The sequence below is a fragment of the Barbatula barbatula genome (assembly GCF_947034865.1).
Source record: "Barbatula barbatula genome assembly, chromosome: 14".
NCBI lineage: Eukaryota > Metazoa > Chordata > Actinopteri > Cypriniformes > Nemacheilidae > Barbatula > Barbatula barbatula.
This window is the reverse complement of record NC_136777.1, coordinates 13,127,408-13,153,909: the sequence shown is the minus strand read 5'-3', so window position 1 is coordinate 13,153,909 and position 26,502 is coordinate 13,127,408. Positions and strand designations below refer to the sequence as shown.

Sequence of the window (26,502 nt, the reverse complement as noted above, 5' to 3'; positions counted from 1 at the left end):
TGCAAAAATGTAAAAACTGCAATATGCACACTGTCAAAACTTAAAAAGTAGAAAATACTTTTTTTCAATTATACAATATCTAGTTTTGCACAGATTTTAAAGTCAATTTGACTATTTTCTTTAGTTAATTCTACTCTTTGGTGGAGATAGAACGATGTAAATCCAATGCGACAATGTTTCTCTACACGCGTTATTAGAAACACATTTGTATATTTAATTGTATTAATGCAAAATGAATAAGTTTGAGTGTTTTATTTGAAAATTCGCAAATAAAACAAATGTCTATCAAGAGATGTAAAATAACATGTTCATGAACTATAAATACTATACAAGTTAAGTATACATCAATCTTGTTTATCCATTCACATTTTCGACTCAAGCATTCATTTCTGCAATAAAAATAACGTGACATAAAAAGTAATAAAATACTGATAATCCACATGGAATGCATGTTTACATGCATCTACACAAACATGGGCATCAAAGACCTCGTCACAAATACATCAGCTCTTTCTTTGCTTCGTTTCATTCCTGAGCAGGGAAAATTCACTTGTTCTTATTGTAAAAGCATCTTGGTATGTCAAAGCTGTCTATTATCAATAAAACAAGAATGCTTTTCCTTATTATTCAGAGGTTACCAGATGAACAAATACATGTGCAAATGTACTTTCTTATTCCAACTGGTTACTGGAGTTACCCGACATGGTACTGAAATAAAAAATAACATTTTGCCATTTATTTGCCCTTACATCAATTCAAAACCTGTATGCGACTCACAAAAAATATTGTGAGAAATGTCTATACAATGGAAGTCAATTGGGTCCTGTGTTTCATTCTTCAAACGTTCTTCTTTTGTGTTCTGCAGAAGAAAGCCATTCAGGCTTGGAATGACATGAGTGTGAATACATGATGAAAATAATGGTTGAGACATTGCTTGACAAAACTGCCGGACTATCTCAGTCTCAAAAATCTAAAACTGTATTATATATTACATTACAGTAGGAGCAAAGCAGCCATAATTTCTTGGCATACACTAACCGCACCCTGGCCCACGATTCATCCTCACTACTCAGATCTCTTCAAACACATGAAGTACACAGTTCTTGTATGGTGCTGGGGTGCATGTGTAATTCAAAAAGCCACAGGCACAGCCTGAGACCTGTGTAGTGGAAACAACTGTATCTTGCAGCTTGGAACGTCACTGTAAAAACACTCTCCTTGGGCAGAGAAACTCCAGCTCTGTGATCTGATTGGTCAGAGTTCCTGCCAATCATAAAAGTGCAGGAATATACAGTCAATCGTTTTATCAATGACTGTCTATGTGGTTTGAGGTGGCCATTTTGTTATTGGTCACGAAATGACCGAGCCTGCTTCTGTGATACAATCTGTTAAATTAGGCACATCGGCATTCACACTGAGGTCTTGAGGGATGTTTCTTGCGGACAGTTTCCCAGTGGCTCCGCTCTCCTTCCACTGCTTTATGCTAGAGCAATAGTCTACTGGAGGGAGTCTCTCTATTTTCTGTGCTTTCACCAGGTCAGAAGGACAGGTGCTGTTACAAATGGCACGGATCAGAATCCTGTGAAAGAAAAACACAGTGAGTGTGACAAAATTGCGTGTAGTGAGGGGAAAAACGACATTAAATATATGCCTACATGTATACTGCCTAGCATCTTAACTAAGATGTTCTATCTTGACAGTACTTATTTCAGAAGTTTGACATCATGCTGCTAAGCTAAAAGATGAAAGCTGTAGACTATTGAAATTGGTTAGTGGGGTGCACTTTATTTTAAAGCATGTGCTAATCCAATAAGTTAGGTAAAGGGCTGGCAGCTATTCACTTACACATTAAATATATTATGTACACGTAGAACAGAATGAATAGGTGTGATTTGTACCTAGGCAGCAGTGCCAGGATTGTGGTAAGTCCACACACAAAATAGTAGGGTGCCTCTGACATTACTTTAGTCTCGATGCCGAAAGGGTTTGTGGGAGAATTGCATGTCACACATGTAACGCTGAACACCAATACGAAGACATAATAGAACAGGGCACTGAGGAGCAGAAATGCACCATGTAGCCATGTCTGCAGAGAAAAAAAAGAATCATCACAAAACAGATTTGCACACAATTTTATTTAGCCACATATTAGACATATTGTGTTTTTAAGTGACAAATTGGCACTGTAATTCACTGGCTTACCAGTGAGCGGCTCTCTATGATCTGATGCAGGAGGATGATGAGGAGGGCAGACCCATTAATTGGAGAACCAAAGGAGAGTACCCCAATATCACTCCCTGCATATGCCTTACATAACAAACAAAAGAGAAGGTGATCATTTATATATATATATATATATAAATACACATTACTCTGTAGATGCATTTCAACAATCCAGTATTAATGGATATTATTTAGGGATTTCAAGCATGAATATGAAACTTAAAATGTAAAGTGTGTGAGCATTGTTAGTGACTTCCATCCTTCACTGGTTGGACAAACAGACTAGAGCCAATATTTCTACCTTTAAAAAAAGCATGGTTTTGATAGCAACTGTGTGTTTACATGTATTTACATCAGACTGAAGAATATAGGGTTTCTCGATGACAAATGACCAAAATATTTCGACCATGATTACTCGGATTAAAAAATAAATTGTCTTTCTATCTTGAATTCGACTGAATAAAAAGCTGCACTGCACCGTAGATTCTTTCCAAATGGAAACACAACAATCGTATTACCTCAATATTTGTTTGATGAATTACTTTTAATTGCACAGCTCAAAGATAAAGTATTATTAAATAAAGAATACACACTTTACCTTTAAAAGGAATTTGCACCTTTCCTACACACCCAAATGTCATTTTTGAATGATGCAAATCGCTCAATTCAAATAAGAACCCTTTACAAAGTATTATTAAAACACTTGAGCATGACTTACAAAGTAGGGTATGAAGAAGCACACTAGGCTCTGGTAAAACGCATCAAGCATGGTCACCCAGAACGTTGAGGGAAGATAGGCCTGAATTGCACAAATTGTATCAAACAAATCACAAACAAGCCATCAGAATATTCCTTTCACACCTTCACATTTTATAATACAACAGTATAGTGTAGGAAAAATCAAACCCACCTGAGACTTCTGTCCAGATTTGTACAGATCGGGCAGGTCAAGGAGTGTCTCTGCGGAGACGTCTTTGTCCAACACCCCGTACACGAGTGGAGGGACGGAGGTGAAGAGCAGGTTAAAGAAGATGAGAACCCATGAGTTGGTCATAGTGCTGCCGGAGAACCCACAGAAAAACTGATACCAGAACAACAGGTTCACGTACATCTAAACGGACACCAGGAACAAAGTGGTAAGAAGGTCACAGGATCCACAGCGCATTCATTCTGCCCTCATTTTATACATGCTTATAAAACTCACCACATTCTTGTAGAAGAAATAAAGGATCATGTTAGCCAAGCGTGAATAGCACCAATGACCGTGAACCAAAATCAGCTTTTTCAGGTACTTAAATCTTGAGATGGCAAAGTCACTGGACATCACCGCCTATAGGAGAAAGAGCAGGAGAGATATTTCTATGAACAATAAGGTCTCGGTAAGATAGAAATGTCTTTTAGTAACTCTAGGAAAACTGCTTAGCTTGGCATGTGAAACAAACAGAAAAACAGTTCAGTGTCTGTCCACATACCTGCATGCCCTCCTGGCCCGAGATGCCAATGCCGACGTCTGCCATCTGAATCATGCTAACATCATTAGCTCCATCACCTGAGAACGAGAACCACACATTCCATTTTCACAAAGCCCCAAAACACATGGACAGCTTCATTTACCAGAAGCTAATCAGATCTTTCATCTACTGACCTATAGCCAGGGTCATGACTTTGAGTTGGTCTCGGACCAGCCGTACCACTTGGCTCTTCTGCAGGGGGGTGGATCTGCAGCATATGACCGAGCGACAGCAGCATGCAAGGTCCAGGAAAGCCCCCTGTAGTTCATTGTGCAGAGCAAAGTCTAGCGTGCGGCCATCAATGACCAGCACAAAGTCAGAGGTGCTTCTATCATCCTCAGACATGTCATGGCTAGACAATCCTTCCTTGGTGAAGTGTACGATCTCACGTTGTAACTCGTAAAGTCGAGCCTCACATGCCTCCTAAAAGAGAAAACACAGGAAAAAATTCAGTTGTGCATATTGTACAACAATTAGATTGAAGTTATAAAGTTGAACACATTAGAATACTGTCTTTGTTTTTTATACTTCCACTTAAGTAATGTTTTGTTTTTAGCTCCCATTTCCGTAATATGTTGTTGCTATTTGCATTTTCTGAAAGGAATAGTTCACACAAAATGACTTATTTTAGTATTAAATTGGCAAATTCTTCTTCTAATTTAAAAAACCCAATAGGCTACAGAGTAGGGCGTAAGAATATTCACATTTTGAGTTTATTTATCAAAACTAAAGCCAAAAGAGATACTGTATATACTGTACGTTACAATATCAGCTTTGGCAACATGTCATTAACATCAAATCTCATTGGTTCTTTTGTGTCTCTTGACGAAAAGACATATGACAACAAGTCACAAGTTTACATGAATGTTTACTATAACTTTTATTTTAAATATGAAATTTTAATTCCTTTAACCCTGAAAAAGTTTTAGTATTTGTTATTAAGTGTGTAGTATTTAGTACACGTTTAAACAATGTGACAATTACATGATTAATATCACAAGCAGGACACAGCTCAGGTCACCTGCATATACAGAAGACGGTTTCATCTTAACAACATAAACAAACCTTACTGCGCATGCACACTTTTGTGGCCCCAACTTGACCTCCGGTAAAAATTCACAAACAAGAGTACCTGTAGATTCTTTCTGATAACAATCAAAAGAAACCGAGAAGAAATGTAACTTGGCTAAACCGGTCTCTCTAATATTTCGAATTTTTGCAGTGCTACATCAGTGGAGATTACCTGGAGTGTTGTCTACCTGTGTGCAAACGGCCACTTATTTAGTTCAATAACTTTTCCTTCAGTCCCCCTCTACCTACACGTGTTCATACCTTACTGTCACAGTTGGCTGTCAGGAGCTGGTCTGTCGGTCTGAGGAGTTTACAAGCATAGGCAATATTAATAGCCGTCTCTTGTTTGTCTCCTGTAAGGACCCACACTTTAATTCCAGCTTTTTGCAGGGCCTCAATGGTCTCGGGCACCTCCTCCTGCAGACGGTCTACTATACCCGTCGCCCCTGTGAGCCAAGAAAACATTTTCAGTACTCCATTTGTATTAAATCTTTGCTTCAGTTCATGACAAAAAAATGTGAGAGGTGCTTGACTCAAGGCCTTAATGGATGCAAGTTGTTACTAGGAAATTGTTAAGGTGCTTTGTATGGTTTCAAAGGAAACCTCTAAGTGCTTGCAATGGTTTTCAGGGTGGTTATTAGAGTACTTGTATGTGGTTTCTAGGTTTTTCTTCTTGCAAAGCTATAATCTTAGTGTCTCACCCAACAATGTGAGATTATTTTCTAGTCTCTCGGCAGATTCAAGCAGCAGCTCTTCTCGGTTTTCAATACTGGTTTCTGCATACTCGTGTCTCTTCAACCAGGCTTTGTATTCCTGCTCTTCTATCGCCTGTCAATCATACACCAACAATTCTGTCAAACAGTGTCATGAACGTTCACACATAAGGTCATGCGTTGTTAATGGATGCTATTCTCAGATGAAGTTTGACAAACGGAATGCAGATGGAACATATTCAAGTTTCATTGTTTCAAAAAAGGAAGTGAGAAGGCTAAGCATACTTTTTTAGCAACACAGAGAGTGCGTAGCCCATCTCTTGCGTATTGGTCCAGATGTCTCTGCGTCCGTTCCATGACCTCTCTAGAGAAACCATCTTTAGCTGCCACCCACATGAATACACAAAGCACACAGATGAACCGGGTTCAGAGCTATTGCGGTTCAACACTATTGGTGACAATATAGTATCCAACTTTGCATAAATAGTAGGTCTGGGCAAATATTCAAATAAAATGTAGTTACATCTAGTGATAGACAACCAGGCGATATTTGGAATTTTGCATTAACTTTATGATTAGGTTGTATTTCGTTAACATCATTTAATGCACTAACACGAAGAAACAATGAGCAATACTTTTACAGCAATTATCTTAGTTCAGCATTTACTAATGCATTTTTAAAACCAAATGTTGAAACTGTTACCATCAGTTGCTTTGGGCCTAAAGTAGCTTTTGATCACTAACAATATGTAAGCAGAACGAATATCAAATATTCAACTAATAAAACAACAAAAGAATATTGCACTCATACACTAGCAAAACTGTAGCATAACCAGCTTTAATAAAACAAAGTTATGACATCACAAACCTCCTTCGGCCAGCTCCATAATGACATTATCTGCTCCTTTAGTGTACACCATCACATCTCCTGTGAAAGGATGACGGACAACCACAGACATCCTCTTGCGGGCAGAATGAAATGGTAGCACGTGCAGCAGTGGGATGGAGAGCGGCCCCGCACCTGGAACAGCCACCAAGACCTGCTCTGGAGACCGGCCCAGCAGAGTGCAACCATAAGCCTTTGCTGCTTGTACCAACGCTGCCTCATCCGGGCTCTCTGCCTCATATAGCAAATCATCTTCCTCCTCATCCTCATCGCTCTCCGTCTCATCATAACCTTTGGCTTGCTCTGCATCCTTCATATCTCCACACGCGCCACTACGCAACAAGACTGGAGTAGAGGGGTTCGAGGGAGTGTCTGAAGGGGTGCAGGTGGGTGTGTTGGGTAAGGGTAGGGTTGTGCTGGGCGTTTGTGAAGCGCTGTTGGGGAAGTACGTTGCCGAGCGACCACGGCTGAAGAGTTTTTTGGTCAGGCTGCTATGGCTGTCTGTGTTTTGGTTAGGTGAAATGGGAAAGCGAGGTAGACTCAACTTCTGCAACAGAAGCTTCATGTCCTCTAGAGAGCGTAGGGGAGTGCGAACCACAGGCACCTGAACCTGATATTATATGCAAAAATATTACAACAAAAACAATTAAAGCCAGTGGACTTAAAACTACAGTACACAAACCATATGACAAGGTGGACAAGAGCCTGAGTTCATATTTCAACAGGATTAACTGAATATCAGGAAATCTTTGGCTCATACCACATGTCTCGGCTGAGTGGGCGAGGAAACCACCACAGTGTTACAGATGGCCAGCGCCAGAAAGAAGTCCAGAATGTGAGAGATTTCAGCAGCTTCATGGCGGACACCCTTGTGTGAGGGTGAACACAAGGTATCCAGCTTCCCCTTCAGTTGAGGGTCTGGAACAACTGCACACTCCTGAATGAAACATGTGATTTACACACACACATATCTGTGACGATAAGTACTTACTGAGGTGTGGTAGAGTAAAATTAATGGGTGACTAATACACAAAAGTACACACCCTAAATGCATAAAAGCTATGTGTCAACGGGTTCACATATCTCACCATGGTGCCGCTAAAGGCTCCGAGTGTGCGTCTTCGGAGCGTGTCGACGACGGAGTGTGTGTCAGACTCTGCCATGAGGGTATTGAGAGAGACTGAACTTTGATTGCAGCTGAGAGATTTACAGCTCAGAGACTTCTTGCTGGATCGCGATCTCAGCGTGTGAGAGCGATCTACATCACTACATCCCTGCTCCTCATACTGCTCCAGAGAAATTGCTGAAGAATGACAAAAAAACTCATCAGTTATTAAGCCTCTCACCAAATTATATTTACATATATTTATTATTATTCATATTTAGATTATTTAATGAAACTTTTGTTATAATTTATTCACAGGTAGATGTTATTCACTCCAAATGGAAATAGTGATACACTAAATTGTAAATAGAAATAACATTTTGGGTAAAGTATCCTTTTATAAAATGGCACAACCTGAAATGGAAATTGGAACGGGTTGAATTATGTGTGGGTAGAAAACTGACCGTTCTCGCGGTGAAGGTACTCTTTTCCTGCCACAGTACAGCGACGGAACAGCATGCGGTTTTCTGTGAGGGTTCCTGTCTTGTCGGAGAAAATATATTGAATCTGGCCAAGATCTTCAGTGATGTTCAATGCTCTGCACTGGACTCCTGTGTCCAATCTCGGGTTATACAGATCTAGATCATTTTGAATAAAATAAATCTGTCCAAGCTTCACAATCTCTATTGACACGTAGAGTGAGATCGGAATCAGCACCTGCAATACAAAGGAAAAAGAGAGTGAAGGAGCTTTGAATAGGCGTTTTAAACGCTACTTATTCATTATGACCCTGGACCCAAACCTGTCTTAAAGGTCCAGTGTGTAATTTTTTGGGATGATCTATTGATAGAAATGCAATATAATATGCAGGGCTATGTCTTCAATGGTGTATAAAAAGCTTACACAATGAGGCGTTATGTTTTTATTACCTTAGAATGCTATTTCTATCTACACCTCGCATGTAATTCGCCATGTTCTGACAGCCGTCGTAGTGTTTCGAAGGGGAGGGGTGGAGTGAGCGGTTGGTTGCAATACGCAACTTTGCCGCTATATATAACTGACTGGACCTTTAAGTATTACAGGTATATATGTAGCAACAGCCAACAAAACATTGTATGGGTCAAAATTTATTTTTCTTTTATGCCTTAGGATATTAAGATCATGTTCCATGAAGATATTTAGGAAATTTCCCATCGTAAATATATAAAAACTAAATTGTTTTGGATGCTGTAAAACCGCCAACAAAAATTGCTGCTCAACAAAAATGGCCGAAATTCCTAAATTGGGAACTACCCATTCAAGTTTGGTATCTATGTAAAGCGTAGAATTTCCGCTTTCAGGTTCATCTACTCTCTGCAACGTCATTACAGTGTTAAGCCAATAGAGAGCCTTTTGCACCCTCAGATTATATCATGTGTAAATTTTTACCGTCACTAACCTGCAGAACAATAATCATTGTCCAGAACGTGTAAAAAGCAGCGAGGGCATTTGGCGTGTCATCAGGGATCATGAAGATGGGATCCTTTAGTCCGTTCAACCAAAGACCATGACCTATAAAACACCAGTAGACCACATAAATCAATCAAACTTGAATAGTTAACACATTCATGACTTAAACTACAGCAGCTATACGACTCTTGGCTTTGCATGAGACATACCAAAGCCCTTTAGGGAAAGTCCATATTTGGAACACTTCCGAAGAGCTATTTCATTCATAACACAACAAATTCTATTTATGTAAAAGACTGAGTCACATTTTCCACGTTAGTAATACTCGTAATAATAGTGATACCATTGCAATGTCATGCATGTTCATTAATATAGACTTTGTTGGCACTGACCTACAGCAGCAACAAAGCACATAAGCAGCAATAATGCCACACTCCACAGCACATCTACATTGAGCCTGCGCTCCAGTTTGCTTCGCTTGTAGCGCGGTCCGCTGTTATTCTGCATCGCTTTTGTCTCATGACCTGCAAGCACATGCAATTTCATTTATCTCCATCCGTTAGCTGTATCTGTGGTGAAGTTCATCTCTAAGAGCGGAAATGTGTAAGTGACCTGCATAGACCACGATGCCAATGACAGTCTCTGTGTTTCTCACGGTACAGCTCCTCAGCAGCAGATTTTCACTGTGCAGTCCAACGCGTATCTTACCAGGATGTTCCCTGTGTGAGTGAAAACAAACACGTTGCCTTTTTATTCAAATCAGAATGAAAGAGTTCCCAGTGTTTATTATGTACGGAAGCGGCTACTTTACTCACATAAAGCCCCTGAAGCGTCTCAAATCATTATTGGGATTTTCACACTCAATGTGACTGCTGAAGCTTTCTGGAATGAATTCGGATCCCTGTGGACAACATATACATGCACATACAGACACATTTATTTTCATTCTCAATCCTCAGATGTTTTCTAGGTAAGATATTATCTTGGTAAAATATGAAAACACAGGACACAATGTATATTTCATTGAACTGCTCCCTAAAAATGTATTCATACGCTTTAAAAGATTAAAAATAAAAATCTTTCAAATGTACAAAGTTTCTTGTGCTCGTACCATTTGCCAATAGTGGTAAAGATGACAGCCACTCACCTGTTGTGGCAGCTCACGGACAACCTGCCTCTGTTTCAGGTTGGTTTCTCCGTCCAGGTTGGCGGTCTCGATGTGACACACACCGTTAGGATCAGACGAGTGAAGCAGCACCATATCAGCTGGTATGATTTCATTACAGCAGAGACGGACCAGATCACCAACACACACCTCTGCCCAGCGCCGCTCCACATAATGCTTCTGCTTCCTTCAAAGACACAAATACACACAGAAACCTTTTTATATCTTCATATATATGTTTTGGTGTGCTCAAAATAAAATTAATAACCATAAAAAGCTCCAGATACTCGTAGAGACAAGACGCCAACATATTTCTTTATGGATAGAGGTAGCGGTGTGTTCACCATATTGATAGAATATTATACAGGGACCCGCAGTGTATGTAGATAGAAATAGCTCATTCTAAAGTAATAAAAACACTAATGCTACATTATGTACGGTCTTTATACATCTCTGAAGACATAAATTGAGGGAAATAATTATTTTATCCCCAGCTGATTTTGTAAATTTGCCATTTTACAAAGAAATTAAGGGTCTATAATTTTTATGGTAGGTTTATTTTCACTGATAGAGACAGATCAGAAAGAAATCAAGGTTATAAATGATTTGCATTTCAGTCTGTTAAATAAGTATTTGATCCCCCACCAACCAGCAAGAATTCTGGCTCCGCAGATTGGTCATGTGCCTATATGGACCACAGATAAGTCCTGTCACTTTAAGAAAGTACTCCTGAGTCAGTTTATGAGGTATATAAAAGATGCAGGCCAACAGAATCTGTATATCCCATTTAAACCTCTCCACAACCTTTGTCAAGACCAAATAGGTTTCAAAGGAAGTCAGGGACAAGATTGCAGACCTGCAGAAACCTTCAATAGGCTACAGACAGATGCTTGGTTAGAGGGAGACAACTGTTGGTGCGATTAATTGGAAATATAAGGAACACTAAATAACTATCAATTGCTCTTGTTCTGGAGCTCCCTGCAAGATTTCCCCAATGGGGTAAAGATGATCATGAGAAAGGTTAGAGATCAGCCCTGAACTATAGGGTAGAATCTTGGTAATGATTTCAAGACAGTTTGGACCACAGTTAGCAAGCAAACCACTGGTAACACGCGATGCCACAATAGATTGAAATTCTGAAGCACCCGAAAGGTCCTCCCTAATTTAGAAGGGCGAGAAATGCTGACTATGACCCCAAGAACACCATCACAACTGAGAAGCACATTAATGGCAACATTATGCTTTAGGGCTTTTTCTTTGCTCGGGTACAAGATGACTTCACCGCATTGAAGGGTTGAGGGACGGGCCCATGTGACGTAAAATCTAAGACGAGAACCTCCTCCCATTAACTAGATCACTGAAGATGGGTCGTGGATGTTCCTTTAACATGACAAAAACCCAAAACATATTGCCATGACAAACAAAGAGTGGCTTACAGAGAATTAAATGTCCTAGCCAGTGTCGGAAAATCTGTGAAGGAAGCTAAAACGCCAATTTACTGAGCGACATTCAAGAAACCTTAAAGATTTACAGAGGAGTGGAGTAAAATGTTTCCTGACACATGTGGAAACCTGGTGACCAACTATCAGAAATGTCTGAACTTCTGTGCCTGCAAACAAGGGTTTCTTCACCAATTACAAAGTTATGTTTATTTCACTTACTGAGATCCAAATCAATTTATAACCTTTATATACAATTCCCCCCTGATTATTTTTAATATTCTGTATCTATCAGTTAAAATAAACCTACCATAAAAAATTAAACACCCTTAATTTCTTTGCAAGCAGGCATATTTACCAAATCAGCGGTTGATCAGATAATGATTTCACTCACTGTAGTTCTATATATTATATTGCATTTCTGTAGATCCTCCACAAAATTACACACAGCACCTTTAACATCCATTAAATCTAGTAACATGAACTAACAATAAACAATCCTTCTGCAAGATTTCCAAAGGTGGTGTCTGTTGGCATAAACTACCAAACAATGAAAATTTTGTTTAAACTAAGATTAAGAAAGATCAATAAATGCAAGACAAATAAACTGTTCAATGTTAGTTAATGTCAGCTAACACTTTAACTAATATTAACAATAAAACCTTACTCGTAAAGTGTAACCATTAAATAGCTCCAATTTGTTTGTTTTAGCTACTAAGAGATAAAATCAGTATAGAGTAGACAGATGTGCGTGGCTTCTGACAAAACCCATGCAGCGCTTTCTGACTAAATCTCTTTTGCTTCTACACAACCACCAAAAGAATATGATGTCAGTTTACTGTGTGTGTCTATTATGAGATAAAGCAGGCCTCCTCCATTTGGATAGCACTAAAACCAGTCTTGCAAGTTATATTAGGAATTATTTGCCATGCTGAAATCCCAATCTATTATAGAAAGCAAACAGATTCTTAATAGGGATAAAATGCATTTCCCAGTGCTGCTTTGTTAATCCGTCTTTTGTTTGAACACACGGACAGATCCTAACAATAAACTTGTTTCTACTCAAGTCAACACCAAGGTCTCAAAGTCAGTAATTAAGAAAACGCTGTGGTTCACCATCTCCCATGGCAACAGCTACACAATAGGAAAACTAATATGACCCACTGCGGCAAGACCATCACATGGGAGCTTTTATGAACACAGCAGCACAACTGTACTAAGGCAAATGTTAGAGTATAATGTTTTGATACAGCTTACGTAAAAAAAAAAACACAGAAAGACTTCAAACACAGCTAACACATTTTTACACCTCTGTATGTTTTCGACAGACAGCTGCTGGTATACTGGAGTATCATAGTATATCTAAAATTATTTTCATAATAAATACATACAGTACAAACAGTGCACAATTTCTGTTTGTGCAAGTGTATACAAAAGACGTGACTGTGATTCAGGGAATTGAAAGCTCCTGTTGACGGAAGGCAAATCATATTATAGATCACAGTAAAAAAATACTGCCATTGTTCTGGGTCTCGCACAAAGGCAAATTTGCACTTTCACCTGTGAGCGAGATTATGTGATCCTGCCCGTCTCAAAATCCGATTATGAGAATCAAATTTGATTTCAAGCATTCAAGGGATAGTTCACACAAACATGAAAATTCTGTCATCATTGATTTACTTCAATGTAACTTTTAGTGAATCGTGCAGCACAAATGTCCGTCTGGGCAACAAAATATGCAAATATTTACACACTACATCCATTTTCATATGCCCAGGCAGTCTGTAACAGTGACATATTTTTGAAAACAGCGTTTTGTTCGGTCGCGTGCTTCTTTTTTCTGCCAGACGCTGGACAAGAGAAAAGACCATAAACCACATGCTCGCGGGACTGTATCTGCAACATTTTATCTATTCGCTTTACCTGAAGTCGGTAAACTACAGACGCCCGGCGCACAAAACGCTCTCTGCCAACTGAAAACAATTCAAAAGAGAAGCGACTAACAGCAATAAATGTTTTTTACGTGATCGGTCCCCTACACTGGTTTGTGCACGTGGCGCCTGTGTGTGTGTACACGCGTGCCTGCATGTGTGTTTGTTTGTAACTTGGAATTGTTGAATTGTTGAACTTGACTTTGTGAAAGGCTGCTGTACACTGACAAGATTAAGGTTTTATTTTAACAAAATGTTTTTACATTATGTAGGATGATTTTACGTAAAAATCTGTGAATGAACAAACAAATACTTAAAGTCCCTGGAAACCAGATGTTGCAATCGTTTTTACTTCATTTTGAAATTGAAGCAGACTGACAGTTAAAGGGAGGAGTTAATGGATGCTCCGTCCAATCCATTTAACATACGTCATTTAAGGTGGATAGTCATTACAGGAAGGAAGTGCATTTTCAGATTTTTATTAAAGATTATGAGTGCACACAATTTTTTTTAAAAGAGAATGATCACCATTGAGAGTTTATTTACAATAAACGCTGCAATATTTCATGATAAAATAGGCACTGTAATTTTTTATTTCACTGGGACTTTAAGCTGCATTTTCAAAGGTAGTCACAATATGAAATAACATAAACCAAGAAACCGGTTTTAGCACTACAGGCTAGAAGAAATGAATCAGTTTGGACTGACACAGAATTATGCAAATTCCCTTGTTTTTAACATGGATGCATGTTGAAAAACCAGTCATGTTTCTTTAAATGTCATTATGAGGCAATACATCATTGTTAACATGTCAAAATAAACAAGCGTAAAATGTGCATTATAGAGAAATATTACAGCTAGATAAAACAATGCTTTTCCTACATGTTAAGAACAAAACTGTATGACTTGATCTATCAGCTACCATACTGGTTAAAGCACACGTGCATCTATAGATGAGAGCACGTGTCTACGCATACATTTACAATTTTCATATGGTTTTCAGAAAGTTTCATTGGTTTACCTGTCATACACATCACACAAGCGGTTATTGACCTTTTTGTCCGATCTCCTCCGTCGGTGATCCTCCCAAAGGTCTTTGACAGCAGTTACAAACATTACTAAAATAATAGGAATTATGGAGATCTCTGGCTGGAAGGCATTCACGACAGGCACAAAGTTCAATGCGCCCAAGAATAAGAAGTATACGTTGGCGAAACGATGGAGCTGCTCGAAAAGATTCTTTGGAATGAAAGACAGAAATGTGTATTTGGTCGTTCTGACCTTGTTTTTTTTGTACAACTTCCGCAATTCCTTCGCCTCTCCATCTTCGGTCAAACATGGGATGACGACCCTTCTCTTTTTTGCCTGATCTTTGATAGTCCCACCTTGATCTGGGTCCGACACCGGAGTCATGACTGGACTCTAGATACTGATCCTTCAGCTCCAGCCAAACAACGTGTAAGAATATTCCAGCCAAATCAGGTCGTTTCTCTATCCCCAACATATCCGACAGGTCTTACCATTCCAAGGTAATGCTCAATCATTGTCCTCCCTCCGTTCCTATCCAAACCAAAGACTTGACTGGCCAGGTCAGAAACCTGAGAAGTGTTTTCATCCAAAACCTGCTTCAACAGTCAAGCGTGTCTAAGAAATCTGAAATAATGTACAGCGTGTAGACTGGCCGCTCCTCGTCCAGGAAACACTCACAGGCATCATAAACAAACTCATGTATAGCTTTTTATGACTCAAGAGGCGGTTTTTCAACTGAGAAAACAAATGGGCTGGTAAATGAGCAACCAGTGACGATAATGTGGGACAGAGGACTAAGGTGCAGAGAATGTTGTTGTTATTAGTATTATAAAACATAATGGAGGACTGCTCATAATTACCAGCATTACTTAATGAAGACTAACATTTAAGCGCACTCTGTAGATCTGCAAGGATTATTCTAGCATGTTATGACAGCTCCAGTCGAACTGGTCATGGTTATGGGCGGGGTTAACTGTGACAATCACAGCCACACATGAAGTTCCACGTGGGGAAGCTACATATCGTTTCATCTCATTACAATACAATAGCATCATTCTGATCTATTTTTTGAGAAACAAACCATTTATCTGATCGCTCCATAGAAGACTAAAGTGAAAGAATAAGGAACAACGAGACACATTAATGAATCATTAATCTTCATGAGAGTCTAGAAGGAAGTTTTCCTTAAAGCTTGAAGGATTTTCTTGGAAGTGATGGGTTTGGATTGTGAATCTGGGCCAATAGTTAACACTTTTTGATAACAGCACCGGTTCCTCATGTTTATGGTAAACAAAAGCATAACCAGTCCATTAGTTTAAAGGCTCATATACATTGGTAGTATTTAAAAATAAAGAATCTGTCATAATTTACTCGCCTAGGTTCTTCTGTTATAATATGCGATTTCCATTGCCTCTGTGTTTCATATAATTTTATTACATTCATTTAATTTTGTTATTGTTATGTATATATTACATTTATGAATTTATTACTTATTATTTATGTATTTATTACCATGTTTTATAAAAAAAAAATCAATAAAACATATTATAACAAAGTATAGATAACACTTTACTTAAAGCATATATGTACAGTATAATGCATTATACAAGTAGTTTTACTGTATTAATTATGCCTTGTTGTGCACCTTATAATGTCTCATGAGTAATTGTTACTACAATTTATACATTATAACTCTTATCAATTCATTGTTACATATTTTCATTTTGGTAAACAACATTTATTGTATTACAAAAAACATTCTGATGATTCTGACACTATAATGCATCATACCATTTAATAACCCTTAATAATGCATTATACCTAAAGGCTTTACTTAAAGTCTTACCAAAGTTTGTTTTCAAAGCATAATGATCTTTTTTTATTAAGAGATCAATAAAATATGCATTCCTCATGATACAGTATTAATACGCCACTGTCAGAGGAGAAGCCCCCCGGTTTTAGCCAGAGGTCGCTACACAGGATATGACATCACAAAATAGATGAAAACCTGTTCAGACAATCAGTGTTCATGACAGTGTTGTTTTTGTCTTGTTTTATCTAGTGTGGGCCAAATTTATTAGAACACTAGTATTTTCACAAGCTAGAAATGTTTTTTAGTAATCTTTTCGCTATAATTTGATGCTGTTGTCAGTAGGAAATATCAGTTTACGTTTCCAAAATTCATTTTGGCATTAACTAATCCAGTGAGATTTCCGTTTGAACAAAGACAGGCTAATGATGATGTTGAGATCGGATCTCTGTGTGGAGCACTGGGTGTTGTCAGACTCTTTGTGCAAACAAAAATCTAATTATTACAATTAATGGCAAAATTAATGTTTGAATAGGATATTTCTTACTGACAAACTACAGCAAAAGACCGTTTTAAGCTGGAGAAAATACTATTGTTCTAATCATTTGGCCACCACTGTACATTAGAAACACACACACTGACCTGCAGTAGACATGTGTCGGCGTGTTGTTTATTTTCTTGTCGTAGCGGTACCGTCTGTAGTCCTCCATAGCATCCTTGAAAGCAATGACGGTGAGCACCACAGCGAGAGGGATCATGGTGATCTCTTTCTGAAACGCTTCCACTGCTGGTACCCAATTCAGCAACACGAGGAACAGGAAATATAAATTCGCTGCTCTGTTGTCACAGAAAAAAACTAAACTGTGTCAGCAAAACACTTCATCAGTACTCTAAAATACACACAAAAATTATTTTGACAACTATAGGAAAAACTATTTCCAAAAGCTAATAGTTGTGGGTTATCTGAACGACTGTATAATCAGTCTGATTTGTGATTCTGGCTGTTGTTTACATTAGAAATGCAAGGGAATGTAACAGAATGCACTAGGTGTTCAAAGCATGTGGACTGTTTTTAACGTGACAGAATGTTAAAAGCGCAACGCTCATGGCAGGATACTCGAAAAAGAAACATTTAGCAAAACAAAAGTGGTTTAAAAATGAATTAAAACAATCCTGAGAGGAATTTTATATGCAAACTGTCTAACAAAAAAAGTACATGACACTCCCAGCACAATAAGGCTCGGACACTAAAACACTAAAACTACACTTATTTATCTCACTAGTCAAGGAGTCATTCTGACGTAGACAAAAAATCTAGATAAGAAACTACTACGCAACAGTGAAAGATCTTTAACTAGAAACATCTAACCTGTGAAACTGCTGAAACAAGTTCATAGGGATGAAACTGATAAGGTTGTATTTGGTTGTTCGAATGCTGTTGTTTCTGAAACCCTTTGAGATGTTCTGGTACTCTGCATGGTGCGGACTCCAACGTGCTACCACGACTCTTCTCTTTCCGCTGAGCCGCTGAATCGCAGGGTCTTGAGCATCCAGACTACTCTTAGGGGGCAGTGATGAAGGAGGAGAGTACCAGCCTCTCCCTGCATCTCTGGATAGTAGCTGTAGACATCTGTGTGGAATAACACGGAGTTGATCCATACGAGCTGAATCGCAAGAACCAATGCAATTCCAGAACCCGGGGGGCCAAAATGGCAGGAGTCCTTGTATGCAGTGCAAAGAGCTTTCCTCCTAAACACATAAAAACAGAGTGTAAATGGCTGGTAGATTATTATGTCTTCTTCACAAAATGCATGCTGTTGAATATTCTAAACTCGTGACAGAGCTGAAAGCCAAATGAAATATGAATCCGCAATGTCTTCATACAGACGTTGTGTCTGTAACTGAAGACATGTTTTTTTACTTCCTCATATGCAACTCATACAGAGGAAGTGTTTGATTGGTTTCCTGTAAAGCCTCTCGTATTTTGCAGGCCAGTACTTGTCCAAAGAGAGATTAACCAGAATCATTCAGAAACAGGAAGCTAAAAAGTTCCTTCCATCCAGAAAAACAATAAACACACACAGGGGCGCAACTACTCAGTGTTAGGGGGTATGCAGAAACAGGTTTGGCGCCCCCCCCTAAATAAAAAAGTGTGCCGGACATCATCATGTATGGGCTTGAAATAATAAAGGTTTATTTTAAAAGTATATCAGACAGCTACTGTAAGCCTACCATAATTATATGGTATATGGACACAAATATATAAAAATTTATTCATGGAAATTTCTCTGCCATTTCTTTCTTTTTGCCGTATCTAAAACGCACCGAAACGTGACACAAGTGTATCGTATCGAACCGAACCCTGAATTTTGTGAACCATTACACCCTTACCTTTTCCATATTAATAATATTAAGAAATTAATCTGTTGGTATCAAGTTGGTTTCAAGCTCCCTCTACACTTCCACCTAATGTTAGACCTACCTGTTGCTTTCCCCTGTCTTTCCTGATTCACCACCCTCACACCTGAATAAAATGAACTCGCTGTTAAATATAGCAGCCTAAATAAAATGTTTAAATCAGCCTAGGGATGGCATCAGATAAGACAACTATTATGCAGTAAGGTTGTGCTGCTGTTGAAATTACATTAACATTTGGGATTTTAAAAAGTACAAATATGACACACACACACACATATAGAAAAGTAATTACAGGGTCACATCTCTCTCTGTTTAAAGGTCTGTGCTGATATATATACATACATACATACATACATACATACACATATAGCACAGATCTTTAAAGAAGGAGAAATGTGGCCCTAATTACAGCTTCCATGTCACCCAGCAGATGTAAAGTAGCCTGTATGTCTGACAGCACAGCTGAGCTAACATGAAGCTAATGGTAAAAAAATCCATGATAAACCAGCCTTATTGCATAAGGAATGTTTTCCAGCTTCTAGTCATTTATTGTGCATGCTACCTTATATTTACCAGTTCTTATTTTACTTTAATAAAATTGCTATACGTCATGCATGGCATTGGTGCAATAGGGTTTAACCAAAATCTAAATGTAGATATCAGCAGCAACATTATTTTGCATTAAGTTAGCAAACACTTGCCAGTCAATATTTATATGTTCAAGCCTCCAAGTTTGGTAGCAAATCTATTCATGATTCCGACGGTCGATTGCTCAGCAAGCTCGCTAGCTAACGTTAGTCTGTTAACATGAATATTGTATTTGCAAGAATAGACGTCACATTTTAAATCCTACCTGTTGCCTTTCACCATCCACGTATTTAGCTGCTGTCGCATCCCTTGACAGGCCATCTCCTTTTTCTATCTTTCTTTTTCTATGTTTAGCCCCGAAGGCTTTTTTGGTTTATCCATCTTTTTCTAATTCAAATTTCAACGACAACTCACCAACGTTACTGCGTACTTAACGTAACTCACGGCGCCCCGCCCACTTGCGATATTACCCTTCTATGTCTAAATAAATTATATGATGGAATCTTATGAGGGCACCGGTGCCGCCTAGCCTGTTAGTCCTCTTAAATGTATATAACTTTTTATATATACAATAACTTATATAAATTTTATAAAAATGTATATAACTTTTACTATTTCACATTTTTAAACCATCGCGTTGGCGCCCCCCATGGTGTGGCGCCCCTATGCGCCGCATATAGCGCATACCCACTTTTTGCGCCACTGAACACACACACTGGTATGAGAATAAGTAAAGACATCTGCATGCAATAATGTTTATATGAAGGTGATCATATTTGCTAAATTTCAACCCTCAATGTTCTGTATATTATATTTCCTGTATTTAACGCTGAATTGTATTCTTTACCACGTCCGAAACAGCATCTACAATGAAGAACAAAAGCCATGAAGTTTGTTTTTGTACTTAACTAATACAATTACACAAAGAAGAGATAAGAGCCATTTTCACAAATCATATCAGATTATAAACAACAGAAGTTCAAACTCAACACAAATCTAACCCAAGACCTTTCCAAAGTCAGACAAAAGATTTGTAAGGTATTGAATTGTGTCACTTCACAATGTAATACAACACACTGTTGCAAGGGAAAGAAAATACCCGGAGCACGTGATGCCGAAGCAGCCAATCACGCGCTTATCACGATACAAGGGAAAATGGTTTAAATGAGCTTCGTTTTGTGATGTAAAAAGATAAGAGCTGTAAAAGTAATTATGTTAATCGGTCTTTGACCTGCACAGGCGTAAACATTACTACAGGCACTTATAACAGATAAACATATCTGTGTGACCTCGAGTTCCGGTGAAAGAAAGTGCGTTCAAACGCTTGTGTCGGACTAGACGCCCACCAAGACTTCACATCAAACGTCTATTAAACAAAACAGCAACAGTGTTTGAGGATAACAAATACGTTCAACTTACCGACTCATCGACTCGGTGGAATAAACGTGAATGTTTCAGGCTGTTCGCACGTGTTTAAATCATTCGTTGTCTTTTATTTTAATCACTTTAATGAGCGGATGAAAAGCTTGGTTTACTGCGTTGGGAAACTGCACGAGCCTTCATTATATATACCGTAGCTCAGCGTGTCGCGTGCAGCAATACAAGGCATCATCCGTGCGCTCACTCCCTTCACTCCACACAGAGAAACACCCACCGGCTTTATCTTTCGTCTGTCTGCATGCACAGCGTATATTCGCGCTTTGGCAAACTGATAGTTTTATTTTGAGTAAAGGAATACGAAAGAAAAGACGTAATCTAGTACTTTCAAGTGTTTATGTTATTTTTAAGTAATCCCTCTTTAAACGATTCACCTGCCCCTCTATGCACCTGAGCTAAATAAAAAGAAATATTACAGCACACTCTAGTTTTAATTTAACATTTCGTTTTTAAACAGTATGAATCATTTGCACGAATGTGTATTTTATTGAAGGTACTTTTATTTTGTAATTTCGCGAGCGAATGTTTCCGGGTTCATTCGTGATCATGTAACGCTACATTTGCTTTCATGTGTAAATGCCATTAAAGGGTTTCTTTGAATTTTATGTGTAAATTAGATTAAATATGTTTCTTGCATATTCGATGACAAGGAACAAAATCAAGCAGCGCAATCCCGCATATTAGAGGTCACGTGATATTCTATCAGCTGACATCACTGAAGTCGGGGAAGATTTCCTGCAGCACAATGATAACATTGCTCGAGAAATTATCGCCTGAAGAATGTCCTAAAGTAAGTAGAAGCACTTCGGTATTTAATATAGTATCCATTATTAAATAACACGAGCTGGGAGGTGGTTTCAATCCCGCATGATCAGTACGCGACTCTTTGCAGTATGCTTGCTTCCCTGCCTAGGTAGCTCATCTTATGCATTGTGATCAGCTTCACTGCACACTAGAGTGCAAGCTGTATAATACCTCTGTCTTGAGTTTATTTCTTTATTTTCTAACTTCTGTAAAACATTTACAGTTGACTAACGTATAAAATAATACATTAATTCATTAAGCAATTTAAATACATTATTATTGGTATTATGTAGTACTTAAGTATATAATGGTATGTGTGCACAATATTAAGTAAGGCACAAAGACTGCGTAAAGTAATGGTTTTAATCATAAACAACATTATCATTCATAATGGTACAGTATTTGTAATGGACGCTATTAGAATATGACCCACTGAATTTTCCTTTATTTCTGTCTAAGATTGTACACATGGTGGCAGATGAAGTGTGCGGGCGACGGGGTCCCAGACGGTCAGATTACAGTGACCGGTGGAGTTTGACAGAATGGATGGATTTAATGAACAGCCTCTCATCTTTTATCCGTTTTGCTGTAGGGAGAGGTTGCACAGATCAAGAGGTGAGGAAAGGAGAACAGATCTACAAACATTAGATCTATGTCAATTGGTGAAGAATTAAAACTGTATTATAACACCACCTCTTTTCTTTTGTGTAAGGTTGACTAAACATGTTTGTAACTTTCAATATGTAATTATTTTTCCTTGTTTGTGGGATTAAACTGATTTGAAGTATTTTGCTGTATTGTATTTTGTGCGCATTTGATCAGCAATGTCCTTCCATATCACCATCATGTTCACCCTATTAAAGTGGACCATTCCTATTTGTCCTCTCAATGTTCCGAACCCATATGGTGTTTATTTTCCCTGGAGCGCAGAACACATTTACATGCATTTATTCACAGCTCCCGGTTGAGCTGTGAATTTTATACTGTTTTCAGTTTCATTCATTACTCCTATTCATTACTGTGATAGGTAAAGAATAAGAATTCAAAAAGCTTTGATAGAGATAAAATAGGTTTTATATATCAATAGGTTTTTCAATAGGTGTCAGTGAATATATTTATGCATTTGGTAAACGCTTTTATCCCAAGCAAATCAAGTTATACAATTTTTCCTGTTATGTGTGTTTTTTGGGAAATAGAGAACATACTTTAACAGAAGAAAATAATAACATACTTTTGGGGTCACTGTGTTATCCTGAGTTATTTTATTGTGCGCATGAATGTGTAGGTTCGGGAGCTGCTGAGTGATTTAGACACGGCACGTACAGAGGCTGTTCTGCATTGTGTGAGGTCAAGGTTCGATGAGATCAAACATGCTTTGGTGGACAGGACCAATGCCATCTCAAGCGCACAGCTACAAGACTTCAACTGGCAAATAAAGGTCTGTCAAACACATTCATGTGTGACAATATAAGGACATGTACAATTTGTTAAACTATTGCTTGTTTTCTTTCTCCTCACTTTGTTTTATTACCGACTCACTCCAGCTGGCATTATCCAGCGATAAGCTTTCGGCCTTAAACACTCCTCTGCTGAATCTCAGCCTGGACTTAAAAGATAATGGAACTCAAAGATCTACAAACATAGAAATGAACAAAGAGGAGCTACAAACACTCATCAGTGCATTAGAGGCGGCTAATAAGGTAATGCAGTCATAATTCAAATATATATTGAGTATTTTTAGTATACCGCAGTATCCATACACAGCTTTCCTGACACTTGTTCAATTCTAGGTGGTGCTGCAATTGAAATGAAGACACCGACTGGTATTGTTTTCTCTGGGTTCTGTGCCGTCAACCCCTCTGAAAGAGAAATTATGATGTATGTATTGGGACAATGCCGGCTTGCCGGCAAACAAGACTTTACACAAAGACTCTGGAAATTATACCTTTGACTCTTGGCTACTCACACAGAACTCAAAAGACTGTTTTATTGTTGCTCAAGTGAAAGCTTGTTTATAAGCAACAAGAATTGACCGGTTAGAGGTCCCAAATGATTTATAATCTTTATTATAAAGTCAAATCCTGCATTAAAGTCTGCATTGTCCTCTCGATCAAGTTCTCTTGATTCTTTGTTGTATGAATTAAATTCTGCCCTCATTATTCCCAATCCCAGGAGGCCCGAGGGTTGTCGGTTTGTGAACACGCCTAATCCTCAAATAAAGTTGCAGACATAGTGTTTTGATTTCTTTCACAGCTGTGTGTATTCATAGTACAGCAAGTACAAACAGCTCTTCACATTGCGGTTGGTTTGATGAGATTTTATTTGGATTCATTCAAAAGGTCTATGATTTAAAATAAAGTATCCTTAAGAACAACTGTGCTTACAGTCCTCGACTCAGATGCATACATACACTCCAATACAAGCACCTTCTGCATCTCATTCAGTCAGTCAAGCATTCAAACAAACAAAGTTTAAGTGCAATTACAGAAATCGTACATGGCTAGTGGTTCTAATAGGATACTGTTCAGAAATACGCTTAGGATAATTTTTTATTCTGTTAATTTTTTATATCTTTTGGCATTCGCTGTTGTAGGCCAAACACCTTGTATGAGTGATAAATGGTCTATCAAAGTTGGCTTTTAAGTTTCATGTGTACGTATGTTTTAGTGTATTCGTTGCCAAAGCGAATTTGAATATGCTTTGTTTATACATTTACATTCTCGAGATGTCTTTGATCAGTTTAAATGGAGAGTCTAACAATGTTGCTTCACTTTTGATAAATAACCAAGAAGATTATCTTCCAGGCCAATACTAGTGTTTGCACTGGGAGCGACTTATTTACATGCCCCTTTATGTAATTATATAGCTGATGATGATATCAATATCAATGCAGGGCATTAGAAAAGAACTTAAAAGTACCCTTATGCTTGATTACGTTATTGTGATTCCCCTGCGTTATCATCGTTCTCTATAAAAATGGATATCCTCTCAGAATAATTTGACTCTTCTGTTGTATGTGAAACCCTGTTTCTTAATTCTTAAAAGGCACAGGTTCAGCCATAAAGACAAAAACAACAAATTAGTTATTATTTCCTATCTCCTATTATTTTGGTGAGTGTCGATAATACATAACTCACAGTGAATGTTTAAAGCTAAATGCATGTGCGTACAGTAAATACACCAAATTCCTATACTACTGTATATAAATAGTCCTATATCAACAATGCCCATATTTAGGTCAGCTTACTAGTGTCAGGAAGATAAATTACATTGCCTGTTTACAATAAAGCCTAAGATTGAATCAAAGAGAACAAAAGAAAGGAGGACGTGTATTATATTTCCAAATTCTCTTTTGTTGTAACTTGCTATCCATACTGGGCTTTAAAATAGAAAAGTCAACCGCCACTTAAATGAAATTATTGGCAGGATTCTTGGGTTTATAAAAAGGAGCACAAAACCATGATGACATCATTTTCTTTCCTGATATGTTGTAATGTACAAATTTATATACAGTACTTTGAGGAATTGTGAAGTCATAATAAATTCCTGCTTGTCATCGTGTTTTGCTGTATAATTATGTTTTGCATTAGATTACCGAGAACTGATTTTAAGCACAAAAAGTGTGTTAGTCACACAAAGACACTGGCACACATACACGCAAGAGCTACATTGTGTGAAGGTATCATCTTCAGCAAGTCTTGTACATAAGATAACTGTATATATAGAAGGAATTTTCTGGGTTTAATACAAGATATACTGTAAGGTCAAACAATTAAATCAAATTTGTGCTATAATGTTGACTACTCAAAAATTATTTTGAGTGTTTTTTATAGTTACACTTACAATGAAGTGGGTTTCAAGACAAAAATGTACACAAAAAAACTTGTTTTTGTAAAGCACTTCTGTTTACATAAATCCTGTTTATTATTGAGCTGTAAAGTTGTTGTTTTTTAGGCTTCAAGGTGTATGAACTTTTTTAATGAACTCCTGTGGGTGGATTTAGTTGCAGTAAACAGTGCTTTGCAGATTAGCTCTCTTTCCTGCATCTTTTTGGGCCAATTTGATCTTTAACTTGCATTGAACCCAGAATGTTGCTTTGAGGCGTTTACAAAAACAATCTGAATTTGAAGAATGACCTCCAAATGCGGTTTTACAGGTCTGACATAGAAGTGCAGTGCTGCCATGCAGGATGTTTGCGGGTAAAGTATTTTCCTTTAAATGTGAGTTTGTGGTTTCAGTCTTTGCAGTTGAGTCTCACGTGAAGCTGATTCCACACAAGCGTTGTGCAAAAATCCAATGAATCCAATTATTATATATTTGACCACTTACATTAAACATTGGATATTCATAATAACTAATAGATTTAAATGATATATTGTTTCAATTAAATATCTATTAGTAAACAATATACATAGAAGGGTAATTTATAAAACGCACTCCTTCCTCCTGCTTGACATCAAGTCATGACCAAATGGAGGGTTAGAGAGTCTGACCTGATGTGTTAATACCGCCCCCTACTGAACATAATACAGCCAGTATACCAGATTAAAGAAGGAGAAGGTTATGGGAAAGATGACACGGGACCATTTGTCAATGGCATTTACATCTGTCAAATCTGGGATCTTCAGCTGAGCAGCCCGCCTCCTCAGACGACTCTTTTTGCGTGGCATTGGCCTCTCGAGAGAGGTGGTGGGCCGGCCGTAGAGGTCACGACCTGTAAGGGGCTTGCGGTATTGGATGCTGGCGCTGTCGTAAGAGAACATGGTGTTTCGTGGGTCCCCAAGGGCACCTATCATCTCAGCCCCGCTAAGACGCAGATCAAGGTTTGTGAGGGGGATGTTTCCATGGACATCAACCTTTACAAAAGAAAAAATGAAAACAGGACAATAACAATAATCAGTTTTTGACAGATTCCTAAAAACC

At 38.2% G+C, this 26,502-nt stretch overlaps 3 protein-coding genes across 6 annotated transcripts in view; 1 reads left to right on the top strand and 2 right to left on the bottom strand.

Annotated features, from left to right (window-relative positions):
- Positions 1 to 236: 236 nt before the first annotated feature.
- On the bottom strand, positions 237 to 20,978 carry atp10d (ATPase phospholipid transporting 10D). Of its 4 annotated transcripts, none has more exons than XM_079472434.1 (23): positions 20,758 to 20,978; positions 17,702 to 18,081; positions 16,975 to 17,169; positions 10,106 to 10,310; positions 9,774 to 9,859; positions 9,571 to 9,677; positions 9,351 to 9,482; positions 8,948 to 9,060; positions 7,974 to 8,226; positions 7,493 to 7,707; positions 7,165 to 7,341; positions 6,387 to 7,014; positions 5,804 to 5,901; positions 5,507 to 5,633; positions 5,067 to 5,251; positions 3,869 to 4,157; positions 3,696 to 3,772; positions 3,428 to 3,553; positions 3,134 to 3,334; positions 2,942 to 3,022; positions 2,203 to 2,307; positions 1,899 to 2,086; positions 237 to 1,579 (listed from the first exon to the last, which is right to left on the bottom strand). In XM_079472434.1, the coding sequence occupies exons 2-23, from the start codon at positions 17,989 to 17,991 to the stop codon at positions 1,351 to 1,353; spliced, it is 4,107 nt and encodes a 1,368-aa protein (XP_079328560.1). In that variant the 5' UTR covers positions 17,992 to 18,081; positions 20,758 to 20,978; the 3' UTR covers positions 237 to 1,350. The 4 variants fall into 4 exon arrangements, with proteins under 4 accessions (XP_079328560.1, XP_079328561.1, XP_079328562.1 ...); XM_079472435.1 differs by lacking the exon at positions 20,758 to 20,978 and adding an exon at positions 19,604 to 19,790; XM_079472436.1 differs by lacking the exons at positions 16,975 to 17,169; positions 17,702 to 18,081; positions 20,758 to 20,978 and adding an exon at positions 14,515 to 15,198.
- Positions 20,936 to 25,508, top strand: commd8 (COMM domain containing 8). Its single transcript, XM_079472440.1, has 5 exons — positions 20,936 to 21,565; positions 22,039 to 22,194; positions 22,865 to 23,017; positions 23,124 to 23,279; positions 23,370 to 25,508. The coding sequence occupies exons 1-5, from the start codon at positions 21,521 to 21,523 to the stop codon at positions 23,388 to 23,390; spliced, it is 531 nt and encodes a 176-aa protein (XP_079328566.1). The 5' UTR covers positions 20,936 to 21,520; the 3' UTR covers positions 23,391 to 25,508.
- gabrb1 (gamma-aminobutyric acid type A receptor subunit beta1) overlaps positions 25,035 to 26,502 on the bottom strand; it is a 14,015-nt gene continuing 12,547 nt past the window's right edge. The window contains exon 9 of the mRNA XM_079472439.1: positions 25,035 to 26,435. Coding sequence (XP_079328565.1) covers positions 26,094 to 26,435 — 342 coding nt within the window. The 3' untranslated portion in view covers positions 25,035 to 26,093. The remainder of the gene's footprint in view (positions 26,436 to 26,502) is intronic.